At 42.4% G+C, this 27456-nt stretch overlaps 1 protein-coding gene across 1 annotated transcript in view; it reads right to left on the bottom strand.

Annotated features, from left to right (window-relative positions):
• The window catches only part of TLL2 (tolloid like 2), a gene marked incomplete at both ends in the record, with an annotated part of 128815 nt that overhangs the window by 43270 nt on the left and 58089 nt on the right, over window positions 1-27456 (bottom strand). Inside the window, 5 exons of the mRNA XM_079899504.1 lie at window positions 1486-1591; window positions 2737-2915; window positions 8271-8384; window positions 10267-10426; window positions 23288-23365. Of these exons, the coding sequence (XP_079755630.1) occupies window positions 1486-1591; window positions 2737-2915; window positions 8271-8384; window positions 10267-10426; window positions 23288-23365 (637 nt within the window). The remainder of the gene's footprint in view (window positions 1-1485; window positions 1592-2736; window positions 2916-8270; window positions 8385-10266; window positions 10427-23287; window positions 23366-27456) is intronic.

Below are 27456 nucleotides of genomic sequence, written 5' to 3'. Positions count from 1 at the left end.
TTCAACAGCAAGGTACATGGGAGAGAACGAGGGCTAGAATCCAGCCTTTGACTCTCAGTTCAGTGGTCTTGTCACCACATCACATTGCCTTCTGTGTCTTCTGATAAAAAGCGAGGAGAAGAGTAAAGAAAACAGGGTAGGTCACTCCCATGCCAGGTGTTCAAAGATGCTAACTTTGGCCAAACTCCTCCCATTAGAGTTCTGGAGAGCCCCTCCAGAGCACAGTGCCCCCGTGGAACGTGGGATGCTGAGGGTTGGAGGATGTCTCCCACGGTTCTACGACCTCAACAGGATGCTTTCAGCAGCCGTACCCAAGAGCCAATCAGCCTGCGTAAATAGTCTTCCTTCCACTCCCAAGAGCACTATGTCTCCTGACCTAATGGTTTCCTTTGATCTTTATGGACACAGAGACTTATGAAATGGATTGTTTCCCTCTTTGCTATGACTTGCTAGGAAGCACAGGGCAGGGTTTTCTGCCAACCCCAACAAAGGGTACATGACTTTATGGCATATATTCTGAATACCAAACTGATGCCAAGCTTCAACTTAGCCATCGACCCTTATATTTCCCTCCCCCATCCCCAAGTCTTCTCACCTAGTTTTTCTTCTTGTATATATTGGGAATCACCTCAAATCTTTTTTAATGATTAAATAAATAAAGAGCAAACAAGCTGGTTTTAAGAAGAGACCGGGGGAAAAATGCCAAGAGAGAATACTCGCACTGTGTCTCCTTTAAGTCGAGTGGAAAGACCTACAAAACTGGGACTAGCAGGGGAAAACTTCTATATACAAAACACTTATATGATCTAGAAGCAAGGGCAATACAGAAAATACTTAAATACTGGGTCCAGCACAGCACGAACTCATCAAAACAGATCCTGCTGATGCCAGCTGTACATAACTGGTGTGACCACGCTTGAGGAAAACAGCTACCATCGTGCGCAGCCAGCAGGCAGGAGACCTGGAGTTTTGTTCTCACTCTAACCCCAGCTACCTGCGTGCCCACCAGCTGGCCGGAGCCTCATTTTCTTCTAAAATGAACCCATGATTTACCACCCTCCCAGCTCTGGCACAGTCTAGGTCCCAATAAACCACACTGCTTCTAGGAGAACTGGTTAGCGTCACCATGCTTACATCAAGGACATACTTTAGAAGATACCCACCCTCCCCCCCACTGGAAATTTTATAAGGAGCCTCTAAGTTATTATCCCAGCTAACCTCTTGATAATTTCCCTTTTCTAGTTTGCTGTTTGTGACACGAGGGCATGATGAAACACCAGCTTCACAATGGGATTCAATCTTATTAGCGGGAACCTGATTAGATTATATTTCACTGCAGCCCAGAGGCCACTGTATTTCAAGGACAGACACGCCAACTGTGCTAGGGACATGCAGAGACCCGCTCTCTGCAGACCTCCAGGAATCCGACCCAAGCCTGCGGCAGGCACATTACAACACAGACGAGGCATAACCATAGATTCCGACCTTGAGAAGGTGTTCCGGGCGTAGTGCATGATGCTGTCAAAGTCGTACATCTCTCCCAGAGAGCTCACTTCCCCAGCTTCCATTTTTAAGAAATTATACTCCTGACCTGTGACATAACACTCTGTTAAGGCCTTTGAAAACCAAGGCAGGCACCTGAAAGGAGGCACAGGAGGGAGAAGGAGGGCCCATAGCAACTTCCGAGAGCTCTGTTAGCCCAATCAGACAAATGACAGGTTTGGTGGTGGTTCTTGTTGTTTTTAACAGATTGGAAATTTGAAACAGAACAGCACTATGAGGTCGCACCCCACCACACAACACCCCTCCCAAAATGCCACTCAAAACTCCTAAACTCGGGCTTCCCTGGTGGCGCAGTGGTTGAGAGTCCGCTTGCTGATGCAGGGGACACGGGTTCGTGCCCCGGTCTGGGAAGATCCCACATGCCATGGAGCGGCTGGGCCTGTGAGCCACAGCCGCTGAGCCTGCGCGTCCGGAGCCTGTGCTCCGCAACGGGAGAGGCCATAACAGTGAGAGGTCCGCGTATCGCAAAACACAAAAACAAAAACAAAACTCCTAAACTCAGTTAGTAGACAGGTTAATTATCAGTCTGCTTGCTCAAAAAAAAATGGTTTTTAAATCTCTAATCTTGCTATTGACAGAACAAAAGAAAACAAATCCAAGAGTTAACTTCAACCCCACATTCACAATTCAGGCTCTCAAAAGCATTTTTAAGGCAACTATATTATTCAACCAGCTACTTTCATGTTCAGTATGAATTTATGTATAAAACTGTTTCACAGGAGGAGGTATTTTTAAGAAATCTAGACACTATCTGCCCTGGGATAGGCAGGAATACTCTTTTTACGTGTACTGTATCTTAATTATATTTCAGTTTCAAAAATATGTTGCCTACATCAGCAAAAATGAGTCTTAGAAAAGCAACTGGGAGAACTCTTTTTCTGGCTTATCAGCTTTGATGCTGCAACAGTGTTCTGGTAGATTCTGTTCCTGTTAGGAAATGGAATTGGATTCCTTTACAACGTGGAAAGTTATTTCACTTCTGCTCTCTCCTACAAGCTCTGGCAGATGACCTCCCAGGAAGGGCCACCGATGGACAGTGCTAGTGACAAAGGCCTCCATACTTATAAACGAGTGTTGTCTGCTCTCCACCGCCCCCCCACCTTTACTCCTTCCTGACCCCATGGATGCCACCTGCCTGACGGGTGTCTTCCAGGCTCCATACAGACTCCTTACCTGGCTGGATGTTCTCTCTGATGATGGTGACGTGCTGGTCTCTGTCTGGCCGGGTGTGTTCATGCCAGAACCCGACCACGTGGCCCAGCTCATGCGCCACAATCCCAAACTTGTCACAGTTTTTCCCAATGGATATGGCCTGCGGGCCTCCACCTCGGCGCCCAACATAGGAACAACAGCTGGACAGTTGCAGAAATACCCAGGTCAGCAGATCAGGGAATAGCAAGAGTCTAACACCCCTCCCTTGGGTGTGTGTGTGTGTGTGTGTGTGTGTGTGTGTCTAAAAGAAACGCAGACTTGAGAGCTGAAAATGATCTCATTGTCTAACTTCCCTCTCAACGCAGAAATTCCCTCCAAAAATGGTTCTTGACCTTTATGGTGGTCATGGATTCCCTTGAGAATCTGAAGAAAGATATGGCCTCTCTTCCAGGAAAAAAGCAACTAACTTCCCCCACCCCCCAATCTCCGCTGGACCATCTCTGATGACAAGGAGGAGACAATGGTTTCTGTAAAGCATGAGTCTTGATACTATTACCAGAGGAGCCTTAGAGATGACTCCCCTTCTGGGCACAGTTATCTTTTTAAATATATATTCATTATTCCTAATATAGAAAAGTATAAAAAATAAATTAAAATGGCCCATAATCCCACCACTCAAATAACTTCTATAAAACATTTAAAAAATACACGCCCATGTTACAAAAGATTTAAGTATTAAGGCTCTGAAGATAACCACTGTTAACAGTTTCTTAAATGCTATTCCAAAATATGTAATACATCTATGTACATATATTCTTTTAATTACAAAATACACCATGTACATTGTCCTTCATCTTGCCTTTTTTCCTCCTTAATTTATAGATCTTCTTATAACAGCACATGTAGACTTATCTAATTTTTTTCAAAGCAACATAGTATTAAAATTTATTTAATCAGTCTCCTATTAATGTACATTTAGGCTGACTCCAGTTTTTGCTATTTAAACAAAGCCTCAGGGGAGAGGGAGACAAAACAAACAAACAACAAAATGCAAAACACAGAAACCATTAGGGTCTTTCTCGTTTGTGGCAGGGTAAATTCCTAGCAGTGGGATTAACAGAAGAAAGAGTATGTGCATCTGATATTTTGATAGATACTATCAAACTGCAATCCCAAAATGTTGCGTCTCTTTATATGCCCACTAATAGTATATTAAAAAGCCCTGTTTCCCCACAACTGGGACAGCATTGGTTTTGCCAAACTATCTTTGTCAATTTGATAGGTGAAAAGTGGTATCTCACTGTACTGAGGTTGGATAGTTTTTCATGTTTTATGTGACATTTATATTTTTTTCTTGTGAACTGTGAGATCACATCTTCCCCCAATTTTGGGGGGGTGTTCATCTTTTTATTACTGATTTGTAAGAATGCTTTGTACATTATGGGATCAAGTCCTTGACTATCAGACGTGTTACAAATATTTTTCTTGCTTTGTTATTTCTTATTTAACTTTGTTTTTTGTGTTGTTTTTGTCATATAAAATTTTAATGTAATTTCTTTATGTTCTTATGTTCTGTTTAGAAAGGCCATCTGCGTTCCAAGATTATAAGTAAACATACACTCTTGCTTCCTTCTAATACTTTTCAAATTTTTGTTTCTTTTTCTTTTCTTTCTTTTTCTTTTCAAAATGTTTATATCTTTGATCCAGCTAGAATAATTTTTGGTATAAGAAGTGAGGTAGGGCTTCCCTGGTGGCGCAGTGGTTAAGAGTCTGCCTGCCAATGCAGGGGACACGGGTTCAAGCCTTGGTCCAGGAAGATCCCACATGCCATGGAGCAACTAAGCCTGTGCGCCACAACTACTGAGCCTGTGCTCTAGAGACCTCGAGTCACAGCTACTGAGCCTGCGTGCCACAACTACTGAAGCCTGCACACCTAGAGCCCATGCTCCACAACAAGAGAAGCCACTACAATGAGAAGCCCGTGCACCACACGAAGAGTAGCCCCTGCTTGCCGCAACTAGAGAAAGCCTGTGTGCAGCAACGAAGACCAAACGCAGCCAAAAATAAATAAATTAAAAAATAAATTAATTTTAAAAAAAAGAAGTGAGGTAGGATTCCAGCTTTATTTTTTTCACAATGAGCTATTTAATTATCCCAATGTTCAAATATCCCAATTGACTAATCCATCTTTCTCTCACTCATTTAAAATGCTACCTAAATTTGTGTATAAACATATTCATTTTAAACTCTTTTGTTCCATATTATCTATTTTTTATTGCGTTCCAAATGGTTTTAATTGTTATTATCTTCATTTGCATTTTAATATCCTATATGTTGGGATAGAACACCAAACACTCCCCTATCTCTGTCCCTGTCACTATTGTTTGGTTTCTCTCTCTCTCTCTCTCTCTCTCTCTCTCTCTCTCTCAGTTATTTCTACATGAAAAATTCTAATACCATTTGTTCAAGTTCTTAAAATACATGTATACACATACCCATATATACATACAAATCAGAATGGCATGAATTTATAGGTTATTTTAGGAAGTTCTGACATCTTTACTATGTTGGGCATTTCCATATCAGGAAATGGTATGCCTTTTCATTTTTTCTTCTTTTTTAAGTTTCTTTAGAGTTTTGGCATTTTCTTTCTATAAGTCTGGCATATGTTTGCATTTTTGTTAAGTTCATTCTTAAATATATTATCTACTATGTTTCTATTAAAGTTGTGATTTTTTCCATTATGAAAGTATATCAAATTATTTCATTAAAGGAAAAGTAATTAATTTTCTGTTTATTAATTTTGTAATCAGTCACTTTAATAGAGTCTCCTTTTGTTTCTGATAGTTCTTCGACTGATTTTCTGAGTTTTTTAGGCACACATTACATTAACTTCAAACAATACAAACACTGGCTTGTTCCTGCCAATATTCATTGTGTTTATCTCTTTCTCTTGTCAAATTACATTAGCTATTATTTCCAGAAAAAAATGTTAAATAATTGTGGTGATCATGAACATCTTTGACTTGTTCCTGACTCTAACAGAAATGCTTCTAGAATTATCTCTGATAAACATGAAATGTGCTTTGGGGATATATATATGTGTGTGTGTGTGTGTGTGTGTGTGTGTGTGTGTGTGTAAGTCAAGGATCTATCCTTGACATCTCTTCTTGTACTACCGTGACTACTTTTTTAAAACAACAAAGGCATGTCGAAATGTGCAGATGCCTTTTTAGCATCTATTGAGACATGAATATGGCTTATCTCCTTTGATCTATCAATATGTTGAATAATGCAAACAGATTTCCTAACGTTGAACTAGTCTTGTATTCCTTAGATAAACCTTCTTGGCAGCCTACTCTTCTATTCTATTTTTCATGGCTGTTCATAAGTTAAATGAGTCTATAATTTTCTTCCTTGGTGTCATCTTTTTCATTAGGGGGTAGCAATGCCATGATACTTCATTAAAAGTTAATTGGAAGAAAGTATTCTTTTAGGCGCTAAAAAACTTAAATAGTACCAGAATAATCTGTTTCTTGAAGTTTTGAAAGAATTCATCTGTGAAACTCTACATTGGAGGCGTGGGGGAGAAAGTTTTTCTGTCAATTTTCCGATTTCTTTCAGTTACTGGCCTGTGCCAGCCCTTTATATTTACCTTGAAGTCATTCACATTATCCAGATTTCCACATTTCTTGCCTTAGAGTTTTATAAAGTACTCTTTTATGATTCTGCTGAATCTGTGGTTATTTTCCCCTTTTGCATGTCTGACTTTGTATATTTCTGCATTGTCACTTTTTTGTCTTAGACTAACGAGTAAGTAGTTTGTCTACAGTTGTTTGTTTATTCAAAGAATTTACTCTTCAATTTATCAGTCCTATAATGTGTTACCTTGTCCATTTTCTTCTGCTCTCACTAGGTTTGTTTTGTCGTGGTGGTGGGTTTTATGTATTTATTTATTTTGCTTATGTCTTTGAATTGAATATTTCATTGTCATTCTTAGTGATGTGGATATCTGAGGCTGTGGGTTTTCTTATGGACATAGCTTTACCCAGATCTCTTCAATTCTGAATTGTAGGGCTTTCATTTATCTAGACTTCTTATCATTTTAATCCTGATTTCTTTATGACCTAAGAGTTGTAAAAAAAGGGAACTTTTAACTTACCAGGTAATGCAGGAGTATTTATTCTATCTTTTGTTGTTATTATGTTATGTCCAGTTTCACTGCTTTGCAATCAGAGAATATTTTAATGTTATCTCTGCCTTTTAGAATTCATTGAGGTGTTCTTTTTTTTTTTTTTTTTTTCGGTACGCGGGCCTCTCAGCGTTGTGACCTCTCCCGGTGCAGAGCAGAGGCTCCGGACGCGCAGGCTCAGCGGCCGTGGCTCACGGGCCCAGCCGCTCCGCGGCATGTGGGATCTTCCCGGACCGGGGCACGAACCCGTGTCCCCTGCATCGGCAGGCGGACTCTCAACCACCGCGCCACCAGGGAAGCCCATTGAGGTGTTGTTAATACTTAACAGATGGACAATGTCTATAAACATTCAGTAGGCATTTAAAAAATGTGTTATCACGTTATAGAATCTGATCCACAGGATCAACTCTACTAATTACATTCTTCCAGTCCTCTACAAATCTCTACTTATTTTTTGGTCAACTTGACATTGACCTGCTTGGGTTCACAGACATGAAATAAAGTCCTCTGCTGCTGGTGTTTCTCTCAATTTACCCTTGAAACCCCTGGCGCTTCTTTTATGACTCTTAATGCTATGCTATTTGGTGCATAAAGATTTATGACTGTTATATTCTCACCGTAGTTTGAATTCTTTCTCATTATAAAGTGTCTCACCATTTTTTTTTTTAGTACTTTCTGACTTAAAAAAAAACAACAACAAAACAGCCTGTCTACAACTAGAATTGTGATCCCAGCTTTATTTTTGTTGGTATTTGCCTGTATGCCTTCTTACCTTTCACTTTTAAACCTTTCTGGATCATTTTCTTCAGTAGTCATCTCATGTATACAGCATGTAGTTGGGTTTAAGTTTTTGAACTAATATGGGAAACTTTTCCTTTCAATAGGAGAGTATATCACACTTACATTTATTGGCATAACAGATAGTCATAATCCAGTCATCTTATTATTTGTTATGTTTTCTGGAGGAAGTCTGTAAGCCCATGGAGCCCACAAAATTACATGAAGAATTTTGCATATATGTACATCCATAATGAGGGAGCCCATAGCTTCATCAGATTCTCAGTGGAATCACTGGCCCCAAGGTGGTTCAGAACCACTTTGTATGAAACACTCCCAATTCCTTCAACTGCTCCCATGACAGGAGATACAGACACCTTGTCATTCTGGAGTCTTCCTCTTGACCCACCTACTTTGTCCCTGGATTGTGAGTTCATTGAGGGCAAGAAGAGTTTCTGACAAATGCTGGGCTTCTATATATTACAGCACATTGGAAACACTTTGTTTCAGAGAGAAAATTCAAGACTCATGAGCCATCTGACTTGTCTGCCTCAGATTCCACTGAGGTGAACTTGCTTTCACTTACCCACAGGTTCTGTAACTGAACACAATAAAGCTTTCTTCATCCGTCCTCTCTATGAAGGTCACACAGGTGTGCTTTTCCCAGTGTCTCATGGCCTGCTTAAAAATGGCTCTCTGGCTTCCTGAAATGACAGGTCCATACCTTCCTTAGATGCTGGCTGACAACAAAGCATGTTCTAATGATCAAAAAAAGCTCATCTGGGTGCCCCAGAATAAAAATGAGCTAGGACTAAGGATTTCCCTAGCTAAGAATACAATAAAACTTTCCTGAATGACCAAAACCTAGAGAGTAGGAGTTTGTGAATTGGGAGAGAGGGTAAAAATAGATTTTTCAAAATGTCCCCAGCTTCCCAACTTTTCCTTCGTATTGAAAGTACTTTTCTAAATTTTAAAAAATGTTACTCAGGTTATTCAATTTGGCAATTTTAGGCTCTTGAAGTAAATCACCAGCACTGCGTTCCACCCCTTCATTCTATTTTATACCTATAGGACGGTATTCCCGTATGCTCTATAAATTCTATTTGCATGTACATTCATGCTACTTTTGCATTGGGGTTCAGTGTTTGCTGGGGGTTCCTTTTTTTTCAAATATAATAATCCTGTTGTATCATTCTTTTTTTAACATCTTTATTGGAGTATAATTGCTTTACAATGGTGTGTTAGTTTCTGCTGTAGAACAAAGGGAATCAGCTATACATATACATATATCCCCATATCTCCTCCCTCTTATGTCTCCCTCCCACCCTCCCTATCCCACCCCTCTAGGTGGACACAAAGCACTGAGCTGATCTCCCTGTGCTATGCGGCTGCTTCCCACTAGCTATCTATTTTACATTTGGTAGTGTATATATGTCCATGCCACTCTCTCACTTAGTCTTGCTGGGGTATCCTTGAGCCTAATTTTCTGCAAGTCCTTTGAAAACAGATGAATTTCATACTTCCTCTGAACCTTTCTTCATATTTCCCTGATTAGAAATTGGAAAAGCAGTAAGTAAATTGGGAGCAAGAATAAAGTAAACTCTAGGCTGATAGTTTCATCTAGTCAATAAGTATTCTTTTCAAAATCTATCAGTCTGAAATAAATAATACTACTGTATTTTGATTTTGCTAGAAGCAATGAGAAGGATCTAGAAAAATAGTTGTTTGGGAAGTACACAGGATGGTTGGGGATTGGGTCTGAATTCTAGAAAGACTTCGTTGCAAAAAACAAACCAACGAACCATTGGGAGGCTCCCATCATAGTGTAGAAGATGCGGGTGTGGTGTCATAATGTCCCCCCAAAACATACATATAGAAGAAAGAGTAACTTAGTCATCCAAGTGTCAAGTGACATCTTGACACTTTTAGTTAAAATTGTTTATAGAGCAATTACTCACCAAAATGGCAATCCTACTAATAACAAATATCTCCGTGTAAACAAAGTTCTCTATATAAAATTAGTTAATTTGGAAGAAGATTATATAAATCTTTGGCCAGAAAAGCACACCAGATCTGAAAGAACACGGTTAAGACACCAAGGAACAAAAGTTAGTAGCTGATGACAATTCCCACATTTTAATCCTTTAGGAACACATCTCTCTCTCTCTTATTAGGGCTGAGGGCCCCTTGAGAGCAGGATGACATCTTAGTCATATTTTTATCACCAGCACCTAATTAAGGATCTGGCACTGGTGGCCCTGGGTTAATGCCATGGGAGTGCAACGGAACCAAGGGCACGGATGCTGTCAGGAAGGAGGGCGGGGACTCCACCAGGGTCATAGGGTCACCACCTGCATGAAGCCTCAGGGACCAGGTGACCACTTTTGAGGACATAGCACCAACAGAGACTGCAGTTTCCTGAGGTCGATTGCACTAGACCCTGTGGGCAAGAGGGAGCTTCAGCAGGGGGACTGCTATGGCTCCGGCGTCTGTTCCATCCCACCGAAGTCTTTCCTGGGAGGACTTTGCCCACCTAGGAAGACAAATCATCCAGCCCCAAACCAGGCCTCATTTGGAGCTACTGACCGGTGAAGTTCCCTCCAATGACATAGGGGATGACCCCTCCTGGCCATATCCTCTCTGTCCTTGAGGTTGTAGCTCTTCGGACCCGGGGAGAGAAGGTCTCAGCTCCAGCATGCAAGGTCCCAGGGCTCTGTGGAAGCATAGCATTCTCCTTGCCATCTGCAAGAGAGTCATGATGCCATTTACTTTGTGTGGACATATATTTTCAGTTCTCTTGGGTATTTGCCAAAGAGTGGAATTGTTGGGGCATATAGTAATTCTATGTTTAACCTTTTAGAGGACTATCAGACTATTTTCCAAAGGAGCTGCATCATTTTACATTCCCACCAGCAAAGCATCAGGGTTCCAGTGTCTCCACATCCTCGTCAACACTTGTTATCATCAATCTTTTTGATTATAGCCATCCTAATGGGTGTGAAGTGGGTGGCATCTCATTGCGGTTCTGATTTACATTTCCCTAATGACTAATGATGTTGAATGTCTCTTCGTGTGCTTACTAGTCATTCGTATATCGTCTTTGGAGAAATGTCTATTCAAATCTTTTGTCCATTTCTTAATTGTGTTGTCTTTTTATTGTTGTGTTATAATTATTCTTTATATATTCTGGATACCAGACCCTTATCAGATATATGATCTGCAAATATTTTCTTCTATTCTATAGATTGTCTTTTCATTTTTATGATACTGTCCTTTGAAGCACAAAAGTTTTTAATTTTGGGCTTCCCTGGTGGCGCAGTGGTTGGGAGTCCGCCTGCCGATGCAGGGGACGCGGGTTCGTGCCCCGGTCCGGGAAGATCCCACGTGCCGCGGAGCGGCTGGGCCCGTGAGCCATGGCCGTTCTGCCTGCGCATCCGGAGCCTGTGCTCCGCAACGGGAGAGGCCACAGCGGTGAGAGGCCTGCGTACCACAAAAAAAAAAAAAAAAAGTTTTTAATTTTGATGAAGTCCAATCTATGCATTTTTTTGTTGCCTTTTTGTATCATATATAATAAATTACAGGCATACCCTGTTTAATTGTGCTTCACTTTATTGTGTGTTTTTTACAAAATGAAGGTTTTTGGCAACCCTGAATTGTCAGGTGATGGTTAACATTTTTTAGCAGTATTTTTAAATTAAGGTATGTACATTATTTTTTCAGACATAATGCTTTTGCATACTTAATAAACTACAGTATATTGTAAACATAACTTTTATATGCAGTGAGAAACCAAAAAATTTGTGCAACTCACTTTATTGCCATATTCATTTTATTGCGGTAGTCTGGAAGCGAACCTACAATATTTCTGAGGTGTACCTGTACAGCTTAATCCAAACTCATAATGATTTATATCTATGTTTAGTTCTATACTTTTCGCTCTTGTATTTAGCTCTTCAATCATTTTGAGTTAATTTTTGTATATGGTGTGAGGTAGGGATCTAATTTCATTCTTTTGTATGCAATATCCAGTTGTACTAGCACTGTTGGATGAAAAGACTAGTTTTTCCCCCATGGAACTGTCCTGGCACCTTTGTAACAAATCAATCGGCCATCCTTTTCTAGCTTCTTGAGTTGAATGTTTGGCACATTAATTTTCAATCTTTCTTACATTCTAATATTACCATTTTAATACTAAAATTTCTCTGAGTTCCTCTTTGCCTGCATCCCATCTTTTGACATGTACATTTCAATGTTAGACTTTGATATATTCTGTAAGTTCCATTTGGACTTTGTTCTTTGATCCTTGGATTATTTAGAGGTGTGATTTTTAATTTCTAAACATTTGTCTCTCTGTGTGTGTTACTGATGTCTAACATTGCTTTGTGTTCCAAGGACCTATTCTCCAAGGCACAGGTCAGCAAACTTTTTCTGTAATAAGCCAGATAGTAAATATTTTAAGTTTTGTGGTTAATATATTCTCTATTGCAACTACCCAACTCTGCTATTATAGTGTGAAAGCAGCCGTAGACACTGTGTAAATGAATGGGTATGGCTGTGTTCCAATAACATTTTATTTGCAAAAACAGATGGCAGGCTGGATTTGGCCTTCTGGCCATGGATGGTGGCCCATGCTCCAAGGTATCAATTCTTTGTTGTTTTGAGCCTTGCTTTGTAGCCCACTATGTGATTGTTTTTATAAATATTCCTTATAACCTTGCAATAATGTGCATCAGTTTCCAAAATTGATGGTTGAAGGGTGCTACATATGTTGTTCAAATATTCTACTTACAAATGTTTTTGGCTCCTTAGTGTATCTGCTACCGAGAAAAGTGTTTTAAACAACCTTGAGAACTAAGCCTGTGAACTGTCATCTTCTCCTTTATTTTTAATTTTTCCTTCATATTGTTCAAGGCTATGCTGGTTAAATAAGACAAGTTAAGGATCGTTAAATGTTCCAGCTAAATTGCTTCTTTCATCATTAAATACCTTCTTTATCTGTAATAATGTTCATCCATAATGAAGATTATTTTGACTGATATTAATATTGCTGTGCCAGTTTTATTTTGATTAGTATTTGCCTCATATAACTTTTCTGCATCTACATATTTTCAATCTTTTTGTGTAATTATGTGTTTTGTTTTAAATGAGTCATTCAATAGGTGTTATTCTGTGAGCAATACATTTCCCACAAGAAACAATAAAACAAGTTTTGCAATGGTCATAATGTTGAGGTTAATATTACTTTTTTACTGTATATGAAATAGTTTTTGTAAATTGAAAAATTTTTGAGATAATTGTAGATCTACATGAAGTTGCAAGAAATAATACTGAGAGACTTTTTATACCCTTTACTCTGTTTCCCCCAATAGAAACATTTTATGAAACTATAGTACATTATTACAACTGGGATATGGACATCTACTGATCTCATTCAGATTTCCCCACCATTATGTATACTTGTGTGTGTGTGTGTGTGTCTAGTTCTACACAGTTTTATAACATGTATAGGTTTGTGTATCTACCACCACATTCAAGATACTGAATAGTTCCATCACCATAAGGATCCCTCATATTGTCATTTTAAAATCACATCCACCTCCCTTCCCCTCCCTCCCAACCCATCCCTACACTCTCAACCACTAATCTGTTCTCCATTGCAAAAATGTTTTCATTTGAAGAATATTATTTAAATGGAATCCTACAATGTATAACCTTTGGGAATTGGCTTTTCTCACTCAGTGCAATTCCCTGGAGATTCATCCAAGTTGTTGCATGTATCAATCGTTTCCTTTTATTGTTGAGTAGTACACAGTTTGTTTAACCATTTACCTGTTGAAGGACATCTGGGTTGTTTCCAGCTCTTACAAACAAACCTGTTATGAATATTCATGAACAGGTGTTTTTGTGAAGATTTTTATTTCTCTGAGATAAATACCCAATATGCTGGGTCATATAGTAATAGAGTTTATTTCTGGGTTCTCTATTATGTTCCATTGATCAATGTGTTTATCCCTCTGGTAATATAACACTGTCTTATTACTGTAATTATATACAGTCAGTCCTCCATACCCCTGGGTTTAACATTGGAGATTCAACCAACTGTGGATCAAAAGTATATTTTTAATTCCAGAGAGTTCCAAAAAGCAAAACTTGAATTTGCCATGCACCAGCAAACATGTAGCATTTACAATGCATTAGGTATTAAAGGTAATCTGGAGATGATTTGAAGTATATGGGAGGATGTGCATAGTTTATATGTAAATACTATGCCATTTTATATAAGGTGTTTAAGCATCCACAGATTTTGGTATCCATGAAGGGTCCTGAAACCAATCTCCCAGGGATACTGAGGAAGGCCTGTAGTAAGCCTTAATATCAGGCAGAGTGATTACTCTCATTTTAGACTTCTTTTCCATTGTTTTAGCTATGTTTCCATATGAATTTTGTGTCTTTCCATATAAATTTTAGGGTAAGCTTATCTATGTCTACAAAAAAAAATGTTGAGATTTTAATGGGAATTACATTAAAACTACAGATCAATTTGGAGAGAAATGGCATCTTTATTATATTGAGTCTTCCTTCCAATCCATGGACATGGTATTTCTCTCCATTTATGTAGGTCTTTATTTCTTTCACCAGCATTGTGTAATTTTCAGTACACAAATATTATACATGTTTTTTAAAGTGTATTTCATTTTTGTTGAGTGATTATAAATGGTATTGTGTTTTTAATTTTGGTTTCTGCACATTAATTATTAGAAATATAAGCATTTTTTTGTGTTTTGGTCTTGTATTCTGCCATCTTCTTAAACTCACTAATTAGTTCTAGGAGTTGTTTGTTTGTGGTAGATTCCTTGAGATCTTCTACATAGACAAACATGTCATTTGGAAATCAGAACAGTTTTATTTCTTCCTTTCCAATTTGTATGCCTTTAATTTCTTTTTCTTGCCTTATTACAGTGTCTACAACTTCTAGAACTACTTTGGTTTTCTGTTTGTTTGTTTTTTTAACATCTTTATTGGAGTACAATTGCTCTAAAATGGTGTGTTAGTTTCTGCTTTATAACAAAGTGAATCAGCCATACATATACATATATCCCCATATCTCCTCCCTCTTGTGTTTCCTCCCACCCTCCCTATCCCATCCCTCTACATGGTCACAAAGCACTGAGCTGATCTCCCTGTGCTATGTGGCAGCTTCCCGTTAGCTATCGATTTTACATTTGGTAGTGTATATATGTCCATGCCACTCTCTCACTTCGTCCCAGCTTACCCTTCCCCCTTCCTCGTGTCCTTAAGTCCATTCTCTACATCTGCATCTTTATTCCTGTCCTGTCCCTAGGTTCTTCAGAACCATTTTTTCTTTTTTTTAGATTCCATATATATGTGTTAGCACACGGTATTTGTTTCTCTCTTTCTGACTTACTTCACTCTATATGACAGACTCTAGGTCCATCCACCTCACTACAAATAAGTCAATTTCATTTTTTATGGCTTATTAATATTCCATTGTATATATGTGCCACATCTTCTTTATCAATTCATCAGTCGATGATCAACTTAGGTTTCTTCCATGTCCTGGCTATTATAAATTGTGCTGCAATGAACATCGTGGTACATGTCTTTTTGAATTATGGTTTACTCAGGGTATATGCCCAGTAGTGGGATTGCTGGGTCATATGGTACTTCTATTTTTAGTTTTTTAAGGAACCTCCATACTGTTCTCCATAGTGGCTGTATCAATTTACATTCCCACCAACAGTGCAAAAGCATTCCCTTTTCTCCACACCCTCTCCAGCATTTATTGTTTGTAGATTTTTTGATGATGGCCATTGTGACTGGTGTGAGGTGATACCTCATTGTAGTTTTGATTTGCATGACTAGTGATGTTGAGCATCCTTTCATGTGTTTGTTGGCAATCTGTGATTACCTCCGAAGCCCGAGCCTCAGCTCCCAGCCCCCGCCCGCCCCAGCAGGTGAGCAGACAAGCCTCTCGGGCTGGTGAGTGCTGGTCCACACCAATCCTCTGTGTGGGAATCTCTACACTTTGCCCTCCGCACCCCTGTGGCTGCGCTCTCCTCCATGGCTCCAGAGCTTCCCCTCTCCGCCACCCGCAGTCTCTGCCCATGAAGGGGCTTCCTAGTGTGTGGAAACCTTTCTTCCTTCAAAGCTCCCTCCCACTGGTGCAGGTCCCATTCTTATTCTTTTGTCTCTCTTTTTTCTTTTTTGTTTTGCCCTACCCAGGTACGTGGGGAGTTTATTGCCTTTTGGGAGGTCTGAGGTCTTCTGCAGCATTCAGTAGGTGTTCTGCAGGAGTTGTTCCACATGTAGGTGTATTTCTGATGTATTTATGGGGAGGAAGGTGAACTGCACGTCTTACTCTTCCGCCATCTTGAAGCTCCTCCCCCTCAGATCTATTTTCTATTTCAATAATTCTCTCTTCAGTTGTGTTCAATATACTATTTATCCCATTCCAGTTTCAATAAATGCAGTTATCATTACCAAAAGCCCTATTTAGTAGCTTCTAAATTGATCTGTTCTTTTTTTCCCTCACAATAGTTTCAAATTCTCCCATTGGCTCTTTAGTCATTTTATGTATACCTATTTAATCTCACACAGATTCTTCTATTATTTCTGCATCTTGGGGTACTAATTCTCCAAGTTATTGTCTCTGTTGATTATCCTTCATGGATTAACTTTTTGTGTTTCTAATATTTTAGTTAAAGTTCATTTTGTGGGGGAGGGTTATTCCTTTCTGCAAGAGTCTCATATGCCCTCAGCAATGAGTGTGATCCTGATTTTCATTTTTTCAGGGCTCTTGGGGTTCTATGGGTCCTAGATCAATTTTTATGTTAATTTCTAAGTTTATGGTTTCCATACATAGGAAATGAAATTTGAGAACTTATACCTGTCTCAGGAACAGGCTTTGGGATTCAGTTTCTCATAGAAGATATGTTTTTACCCCCACTTAGAACCTAGGAAAGATAGCAAGATTTCTTGTCCCTTCTTTCAGCCACTGGACAGAGTTTTTCTAGTCTTTTCTTTTCTTTCTTTCTTTGTTTTTTCTTTCTTTCTTCTTTCTTTCTCTCTCTTTCTCTCTCTCTCTCTCTCTCTCTCTCTCTTTCTTTCTTTTTTAATGATTAGGAAGCCCTTTGAAGGAGTTCATTTTATGCAAGATCTCAGTCTCCAAGGCCACGGCCACAAATCCTGAACCTATATAGCTGTTACATGGGCATAAAAAAACCACCAGCCCTCAGTACCCCAAATCCTGGCCCAGTCTCAGTGCCCTCTGCACAGTTTTGCCACCATCTGAAGCTTAGTTTCATGGGTTTATGTTCCCTGTTCTTTTCTGATAATGACAATTTCCCTATCTTTTCTTTGAGCTTAACTCTGTATTTTTAATTTGGAGTAAGAGGAAGGTTATATTTTTTTCCAGTAGTTCTATGTTTGTAAAAGGGGTCCCTGCCAGTTCAGTTGCCAGAACAAGAAAGTTGGCATATAACACATTTTTAAGCCTGAACATAATTGTTTTACTGCTAGAATTTCTAGATCAGAAGTCACACACTTGCAGCTCTTGGGATAAACCCAACCCACAGATGTGTTTTGTTTGGCCTGGATGCTTTTGGCCTACACTTTGGGTTTTTGTTTTGTTTTGTTTAAAAACAAAGTTGGCTTCTCATTTGAGAAGCCAACTTTTAAAAATCAAGGAATTTCACATAAAAATCCAGATTTTCTAGTTTTTCTTTAAAAATGGAAAGATCTGGCAACAGTGGGCCCATCTTCTATCATTTACAACCCATAGCAGTTAAGTAGCACCTGCTCTCTACAGTCAGGGTACACGTTTTCCTGGTTGCTAGAATCTATCTCCCACTCCTCAGGGTCCCATCCAGGCATTTCACCCATTGACATTACCTGCTTGGTCTCTACAGATATTCTAACTTGCTCTCCCAGCCCAGGACTACAAATTGCATCCAGATTTCAAATGTGAGTTGCCCCAGTAGACTGGAAGCTCCATGGGGGCAGGGACTGTGGTTGGCTCATTCACCACTCTATTCACACCCAGCACAGTGTCTGGCTGGTGGGAAGCATTCGGTGCTCTTGGATTTTGAATTAATTAGTTAAAGAATGGATGAGTTATTCTAAAAATAAACAACCCAACAGTCCAAACAATTCTGCGGCAGAAACCTCTCCAAAATGTTGGCAGCCCTGAAGTCCTTAATGTTTAAATCCTGAGAATCCTGTCTTAAGTAATCACAGGCAGTGATGTAGCAAGTGGAAGTTTGTTATTTCCCATACGGTTTTCAACAAGTCTCTTAATTTTCCTCCGCCGCCAACTCTCCTTTGGAGAATGGGCAAAAATATCAATACTTCTCTATCTGAGGGACTAACACTAAGAAATCCAATGTTTCTCAGAGAAGCTGTGCTATATACACATGTGAGCCAGTAATGTTAGGGCCTGGTGCAGCCGAGTCAGCATGGGAAAATCTTAAGTGCACCTGGAGAGAGACTGGGGTGTAATTTCCAGAGATGGGTTATTGAATGACAGCTTCCCCCTCGGTCCAGTGAGAAATTTAATTTGCTGAGGACTCAACACAGGAAGCATTTGCCGATTAAAAATATGTCTAAACAGATGTTCTGCTTAGCCTGGAAGAAGGATCTTAATGCAACTGTCATTATTGGATTTTCTTGGATTACTACTATCTGGAATTGGAGTCCCAATAGAAGGATGTAATTATTTATTATGGTCCAAGAGGCCTGCATCTGAAGAGGAGCAAATGCAGAGGAGGACTCCCTTCAGGGGTGTCTGAAGGGATTTAACATGCTGGGGGCGGGGTGGGCTGGGGGATAAAGTCCATTTAAATTCTCTGGCTCTGGGAGTGTACCCTATCCTCTCTGAAAATCCGCCATAGCTATTCGATGTTCCGTTTCCAGCTGAAGGCACAGCCGTATTATAAATGGCACAGCCTCCTCAAGCAAGGAACTGCGGATTTTCGATTAGTCAACCGGTCCCTCCTACACTGGAAGTAAACATCCTGACAGTCCAGCCACCTGCATAACCCTCACCCCACGGGTGACTGGCAAATTCGCACCTTGCCTGTGGCGATCTTGAAAGGCTCAGTAAAGGGGGAGACTGTGGATTATTCTGCACGATGGTTCCCAAACCTGACTGCACATTGGATTCAATCAGGAAACTTTTAAAAAATTCTGGTGTCCGCCCCCCTGCCCTGAGATTGGGACTCAATTGGCCTAGAGGACTGTCAAGGCATCTGTGCTTTTTCAGGCTCCCCAGGTGATCCGGATGCATAAGGAAGTGTGAGAACCACTGATGTAGCCCAAAGATTAAGAGCAAGAGATTCAGGGTCAGGGGGACTTAGGCTCAAGGTAAATGCTGTCATTCACTACCTGTGTGGCTCTAGATGAGCCACTGTCCCCTGAGATCTCCTTCCTGCTGCATGGTGATGTCATGGGCATGGAACCAGGCAATGAACATCAAACGTCTGCTGTGTAAGGGCTCGACGAGAGCTGCAGTTATCACCATCACATCTGCATTTGGGGACAGGCTAGAAAGAATGCCTAAAGTCAGGTTCAATGGTTACACCCAGATATGCTGACATAAGTGACATTCAGGGGTCAGGTGAGGCTCTGTGCCCAAGTTTGAGGGATCCCTGCTCTCTGGTGCAACCTGATTCCATTATTATTTGCTGCAGCACAGAGCCCTTAGGGACTGCTACAGAAAGTGAAAGGTCCATTCTCTTTTATGAATATGGTTCTGGAAATCAGGCTCTACCAAAACAGTCGCAGCTTCATTTGAGGAACAGTTACACACTCCATTTCATTAATCCCATTATCGGCCCCGAAATGCATGCTGAGCTCTCATCTCCAGGGTAGGAAGGCTCCTCAGACCAGTCTGCCAAGGGGTGCCGAGTGAGCAATTCCCCAAGGCCCCCCAGACCTCCCCAAAGCTGGAAGTACAAATCCCTGCCATCAGGGCTGAGGGGAGCAACATAATGCCAGGAAATACACCTGGTCCTGCAGCCAGCCGACCAGGGGCTTCCCTCAGATCCTTTCTCCTGCTTGGGCGGTCCCTTTTTCTGGGGGTGGCGGAAGCGGGGTGGGTTGTGATTAAAGGGGAATCTGAGATTGACACAACTTGCCTTATCTTTAATTCAAACAAAAACAAGAGACACCCAGGCTGGCACCTGACAGTGTCCTGGAGGGACAGATGGGAAGGCTGGGGGAACAAGCTAGAAGGGATGGCCTTCACCTCACCTTGGGGGTCTCCTTCCTCCTCAGGCTCACCCTGGATGCTTAAAGACCTGCTCGTCTGCTGCTGTAATACAGAGTGAAGGGACTGGCCTAACCTTGACATTATCCTCTTGAAACACACCAGGATCATTTGAGGGGCTGCAGACTATGGATGTAGCCAGCTGCAGGGGTGTGCGGCATGGGTGGGGCAGTGCTGTCATCATCCTCCTCAAGACACCCAAGAAGATCTCTCGTCGCCGTGTGAGTACCGTGTACAACCCAACCAGAGGCAGAATTGTAATGGGCTGCGGGAGCCTTATTCCTTCCTGTCTTCCTTAATGGTGTTTCTGTGCAGCTGTTAAACAGCTGTGAAATCCCAGTCCAGAGGTGGACAATGCACTTTTCGTGCTGGATAATCTAATTCTTGGAGGTGAAGGTGGAGAGAGAGAAGGGGAAGAGCTACACTCATTGGGTACCTTTTAAGTTCCAGACACATGGCGATGAGCTTTGCATAAATATTGTTTCTAATTCTCTCCAAACCTTAGATGAAGAGCTGGATAACTTATCCAAGGTTGTAACTACTAAGTGGCTTGCTGGGATGCAAACCCAAGTGTGTCTGACTGTTCAAGTTTATTTGGTTGGGTAATATGATGCCCAAAAAACCAGTAAATATTAATATTAAAAATTCTGACAATAGCTATTGCTGGTGAGCAGGAAAGATGCAGGGAGGGAAGGCAGTAGATGGTCTCCAAATATGGCCACAGCTCTCATCCCTGTAAGTTCATGCCACTTCTCACATTAAGGGGTGGAATCTATTTTCTTTTCCTTGAAGCTGAGCTGGCCCTTTGGCTTGTTTTGACCAATAGAATGTGGCAGAAGTAGCATTCAGAGTCCATGCCTTAAGTGGACGGGTGGCTTCTGTCTCCTCTCTCTGGCAAGCCAGCCACCATGCTATAAAAAATCCTTAGACAACTAAATGGTGAAGGTCCATGTGGAAAGACAGCACGTGGAGGCACAGTGAGGCACCAAACATGTGACTAAAGCTTTTTTTGGCCCTCTCGGCCCAGCCCACCTGCTAGATGAATGTAATCAAGTGAGTGACCCCAGCTGACGTCAGCCAAAGAACCACCCCCGACAGCCCAGTCAATGCACAGAATCATGAGAGATAACAAATCACAGTTTGAAGTCACTAAGTTTGGGGGTGGTTTTCACGCCATAATAAATCACTTAAATCGTGAAGGAAAAATTAGGTGTGGCATCTACATCACTGAAGGGTAATGGCAAATCCTTCTGGTTTCATCCTCACACCCTGTGTCCATTTTCACCACTAAGTGCTGGTCATCTGCGGCCAAAATGAAGTGACACGGATTTTACCAGGTGACTGGGAGCCTGAAAACGCCTAAGTCAAAATACCTTTGAGAAAGCAAAGCAGAAAAATACAGATTTTAAAGGGGCCCTGCGCACGGTCCCAGCAATACTTGGTGCGACTTAAAATCAGATGCACGTTTGTCAAATGGTGGTGGTGGGGATTGTGAGTGGAAGAGTCTGCCTCTCTCTAAAGGAGATCAGACTGCTGAGAGGGGATCAGCAAGCCAACAGGAAAATGGGCCAAGGACAGGAAGAAGCGAGTCACAGAAGTGCACCCCCAAATCACTGACAAAGGTAGGAAAAGACGCTGAAAGTCACCAGGAGTCAGAGAAATACGAATTAACTAATAATAAGCTATCGTTTCCATTATTAAAAACACTGATAATACCTAGTACCAGGGAGGACATGGTGAAAGGAGCACACTTACACCTTTTGAAATGCATTTTAGCAACATCTATTTAAAACATACTAAGTGTGTAAGGCTCTATATTCAGGTATTTTACTGCAACATTGTTTATGATGGCAAAAACTTGAAGTTATTATTAACTGATAAAAGAAGGATTGAATAAATTATGGCCCATTCATACCAGGAATATTTTGCAACTATTCAAAAGAATAAATTGAAGTTATACAAGTGTCTTGGAGGGGTTTTCCATGAGGTACTGATGAGTGAGAAAAGCATAATGCATAAAAAACACGTATCAAATATGATCCCTTCTTAAAAAGAAGGACAAAACATATCTGTATATATGTTTATGTGTTTATATGTATGTTTATGTATGCATATGTATACATCTCTGCATCAGTGTATATGTGAATATATGTGCATGGAGAAAAATATGAAAGGGTGAAAACAAAGTTATTAGCATGCATTACCTGGGGAAGAGTAGAGGGGTAACATGTGGAAAAAAGAAGTGAAGGAGGAAGCCAAATTAAAGGGAAAAGAAAAAAAAACAACACTAAGAAAAGTATATGATGATATCATCACATCTGTACATTACTGTGAAGTTATATATATATTGTGTGTGTAAAATATAAAATAACATTAAAGAAAGAACATAAAATGAAGTGAATAATGGTTTGTACTTCACCTCTACAGAAACATCCCTGAAACACAGGATTCTGGCATTTTAAAAATGATTCATTTTGCTCTGCGTTAATTTTATGTATCAATAGAAGGAATGCCCTTGTCGGCAACAAGCCCTGATTCCTGCAGGATGCAGGCTGGACAGAAGCCCAGCAGCCCTTCTCCTCCAGCACAGCTTCTGAACAGGAAAACCTTCTCCAAAACCAAGATGCTTCCAGTGAGGTGCCTCCCATAATCTCCACTAGAATCTCTGAGAGCGCATGCGCGTCTGGGCGCTGGTGTGCAGACAGGCAGAGGTGGTACCTCCAGGCAGGCCCCTGCCACAGACAGCCCCCCCGCAACTGTCCACGGGGTCTCTAGTCTACACCTGCCTCCCAGTCCCCACCCCAGCTTTAGCTCCCTTTCTTGCTTCCCAGGCCCACTCATTCTGTCAGACCCCTGGTTCCCAAAGCCCGTCATCCCTCCTCTCCGTCCTCCGGGCCTTCAGCTCGCCAGCCAAGGGCTACAGAGAAAAGTCACGCCCAGACTGCAGAGTCTAACTGGAGGCCATCCAGTCCCCGAGCAACCAAATACCACCCTTATACCTTTCTCTGGCAGACGGCCCACCCCACTCAACAAAAGGCCTCACTGCCCCCTCATTCACAGACTTCACTGCTTCTAGTTCACTAAGATTGAAGTAAAAGGTACAATAAGAGGTTCCCAAAGCCAGGATCAGGGATGGGGGAGGGAAATGGGTGCGACTGGAACTAGATAGTGGTGATGGTGGTACGACATTGTATATGTACTTATGCCCCGAAATGGTACACATTAAAATGGTTAAAATGGTAAATTCTAGGTTATGTGAAATTTACAACAACTGAAAAACAAAGAGTACCCCAAGGCCTGGTGGGGCCTCACATTACCCTCTCTAGCTTCCTCACTGCTGGTATTCGTGGCTGTAGCATTCGACCAGCTCTCAGATGGCTGCTCTCCAAGCCCACCTAAAGGAACAAAGAAGAAAAGAAACGTGAGGACGCACCAGCCTTCTTTGCACCAGCACCATGAGATGAGGGAACACACCTGGTCACCTGGGGGATGCTCAGAATCACCAGTGGGTCAGTAAAGATCTGTTAACAAAGGATGACTGGGCCCCTACTCGATGCTCAGGCCAAAAAGAACTTGCTTTCTTATAACCATGAACATAGTTCAGAAATTATAAATGTAGCCTCCTCGATCAAGGGCACTTGGAGTGAAACATATAAAGTTAACAGGCGAATCCCAAAGTCAGCTTCCTAACCCCCAACTCCCTGAGAAAGCCCAACGCAAACCGGACACTCTCAAGTTCTGGAGTCCCCCGCACGGGATGCAGGGAGACGTCACCAATGCCACTCCTAAATATGTGATGTGACAGTTGCTGCTGCCTTGGCTTATACAGGCATCCTGGTTTCCTCTTTGGGGTGTGAGTCTCCTTTTAGAAATTGCTCTGCTTACTTTATAAATCAGACTCTGCCGACACTGCCTCAGTCAAGGGCAGTGATGCACGTACTCGTTTGCTAGAAACCAGATTCACATCTGTCCCCACCAGGAAGATGGTCTATCACCATCTATTATTAGACCTACTGTGAACCAGGTACAGTCCCGGGCAGCAGGGATTCAGCAGTGAACAGGACAGACAGTGCCTAAGTTCCAAATGGGCAGTTGGACAGTAAATGGTAGGTAAGAAAATAAAGGAATAAGATGATTGCAGGTTCAGAAAATGCTCTGAAGATCAAACGCAGTATGTGGTAACGCGGCCTGGAGCAGCTGCTTAGAAAGCGGTCAGAGAAGGCCCTTTAGGGAGGTGACAGTTGGGTTGAGACTTGGAAGACAAGAAGGAGCCAGCCACACAGAGATCCGGGCCAGCGGGTCCCAGCTGAAGGAGGATCAGGAAAGAATCTGGATTGGGAATGAGCTTGCCATGTGGAGGGGCTGACCGTGGTGGAGAGAGGGAGGCTGGATCCTCAGGGATATTAAGAATATAGTTGGAGGCACAGCAACAGGAGAGGCTGATGGCTTAGATATGAGGGACTGAGGGGGTCCCGAATGATGCCTACATTTGGCAGTTGAGCAGCTGGGTGGGTCGGGACACCAGGGAGCAGATTTGAGGACAAAGCCTGTGTCCAGGAGAGACTATCATACACGTGAAACCACACCAAAGCACCTACAGGACAATCTACTCGTGCAAAATATTTCTTGCATTTGTTTAGAAATCTGCAGCTTACAAAGCAGTTTCCCCATCTCCCCTTTGACCTTGATGAAAACACTCTGTAGCAGAAGTGTAACCCCATTTTACAGAGGAGAAAACTGAGATTCAAAATGATCAGCCCCGGGTTGCCAGCCCGTAAAGGAAGCTGAGGGCTCAGGACAGTCTCCTGGTCAGAAGCCCGATGATATTTCCTGTGCTCCATAGGTCACAGGCTTCCAGAGCTGCTCAAGGAAGGGTCCCAAACATGGAACCCAATGCCCTGGCCCCTGACAACCACGGAAGACAGCCCTGTGGTCCTGCATCCCAACTCCTGACATGCAGACCACCTCTCTCCCTCTGGTGACTGACACTGGCGGTGGACCAGGCGCGCGCAGATATTTTTACATGCCTTCATCCTGCTCGTCCGCTGCCTTTCTGGCCAAGTCAGAATCCACTAACACACTCCCTGCAGCTGCCGGGGCGTTCGCTGCCAGCTCCCAGCCCTCTGGGTATTCTTCCAGTTGCGATATCATTTCCTCTAGGGCTAAAGGTCAGGGGAAATCCTGATGGTATGAAAATCACTGGCCAGCAGAGGAATGTGCCCTGTGCAGACTGAAGGAGAGCCTGAGGCCAAGGCTCCCGGACTAGCTTAGTCTTCACTCCCTGTGTAACTGAGGATGAGACCTTGGGTGTTAGTACTTTTCATCTGTCAAATGGGCTGTTCCAAGTTCCGAATGAGGTAATGGTTTGTTTAGGCATTTGCTCATTCAACAAATGTTCATCCGACACCTGCTGCATGCCAGATGCTGTTTCTGCTGCTCAGGATATGACACTGAACAAACTCTACCCTGACCTCATGGAAATTATATTCTGGTGGAGGGTAGAGGAGAAAATGATAAACAAACAGGTGACTAAATATATAAGTCGGTTGTTGACAAGCGCTATGAAGAAAATAAATAAGGGCGAGGGGAACAGTGAATGCTAGGGGTGAAGGATTGCCATTTCATACAAGGCAGAAAAGCAGAAGCCTGAAGAAAGTGAGGGAGAGGGTCTGCAGATATCTGGGGAAGAGCATTCCAACTGAGGGGACAGCAGGTGCAAAGGCCCTGGGGTGGGAATGTGCTTGACAGTATGGAGGTGGGTATGACTGGAATGGAATGAGCCAGGGAAAGAATAATAGGTGATGAGGTCAGTGAGCAGTGGAGGGTCTGGGGGGGTCAGCTCCTGGGGGACCTTGCAGGCCATTTTCAGGATTTTGGCTTTTATTCTGAGAGATCTAGATGGGAGCCAGAGGACGTGAAAGGGTTTTGTAACTGCACTGGCTCTGAATATGATCCGGGTTATTAGTAGCGAACAGGAGGGGAACACAGGAGCTGGGATTTGAAAGGAGGTTCTGCAAAGCACCAGTCCATCATGGAGGGTTGGAAAGTTTAGACCTGCTTGGCTCCTACAAAAAAAAAAAAAAAAAAAAAAGACCTGTAAGGATACCTGAGCACAGCCTGGTTCAAGGTTAGCTGGAAGCTGTGGTTGAGGGAGCGATGGCTGCGAGAGATTGATATTCAGCTTTGCAGCAGGCAGAGGAGGTGGGGGGATGAGGACTTCTGATTCCCTTGGCCCCCTGGCCCTTGGGGTTACAATGGGAGCAAAGCTCTGGAGCTGGGGGGAGACCAGGGGCCCCCTAGCAGATGGAGGTGGGGAAGGAATCAGTGTTTACTGTGTGCCAATTACGGTGCTGACCATGTGCTGGGAACAGTGCTAAACGCAGAGTTTTGTAATTCTAGCCTCATGAAGACTCAGCGACAAAAGAGCCACAAACATCCTCGTCTCACAGATGTGGAAACAAGGTTCCAAGAGGTGAAGTGACTTGCCTGTCCTGAAGGTACAGAGATGGTTAGTAATGGAGAAGCTGAAGGTGGGTCCTGGCGGACCTCCCCAGATCTGTGCTCCTTCCCTCAGCCTCAGACCCAGAAAGAACAGGAGAACAAGTGGGATGTCTTGCGGGGGCGTGGTGGTGGTGGTGGTGGTGGTGGTGGTGGCTGTCTATTCCCAAGGGAAAGCCACTGATGAGACTGGGGTCACAGCAATTAAGAACACACATCCCTTCTCTGTCACCCTTACCAGCAAGAGACTGGCAGCTCTCGTCATTTCTCCAAAGGGCAGCAAATCGCATGCTTCTAGTACAGCTGAGCCTGGGATCTACCTGGAGTGAATGTGATTTGGCCACTCCCCTGATGAAAACCCTGCCAAGGTTTCCCACTGCCCTCGGGATGAATTCTAAGCCCTAACATGACCCATGAGGCCCACCCCTGTGATATGGCCCTGCTGGCTTCCTCCAGCCGGTACCTCAGGGCTTCCTGCTACTCCCCCACTCCCACTCTGTGCTCAGCCACCTAAGCTCCTCACGGTCCTCATGGATTTCCATTCTCCTCTTGTTGATGCGCCTTCCTCTGCCACACCCACCTCTTCATCTGGCCAAATCCTACTGGACCTGCAAGGCTCAGCTTGAACACCACTTCCTCTGGGAAGCCCCATTGCTCCTCTTGGGTTAGAAGCCCCCTCCTCTGTGTTACCAGCACCCTGGGCCTTTTCACATCCCTTGCCGCAAGTAATTGGGATCTCCTGTCTACTCAGCTGATCCCCTAGTTTAGTTTTTAGCATCCTGAAGAAAGGGACCTTGCCTTGTCCAACAGTAAACACCCAGCACTGTGCCTGGCAATAAATAAAATATGTGATTGATGGATGAATGGATGGATAGACAGATGGATGAATGGATGGATAGACAGATGGACGAGTCAGGTAGGCAGTGCTTACAGAGAAAACCCACTCATTTCTAACTCATCATCACTGACGGAAAAGTTTGTCTTTTTC

This window comes from Stenella coeruleoalba (genome assembly GCF_951394435.1).
Source record: "Stenella coeruleoalba genome assembly, chromosome: 16".
NCBI classification, from domain to species: Eukaryota; Metazoa; Chordata; class Mammalia; order Artiodactyla; family Delphinidae; genus Stenella; species Stenella coeruleoalba.
This window is presented reverse-complemented; position numbering and strand designations above follow the sequence as displayed.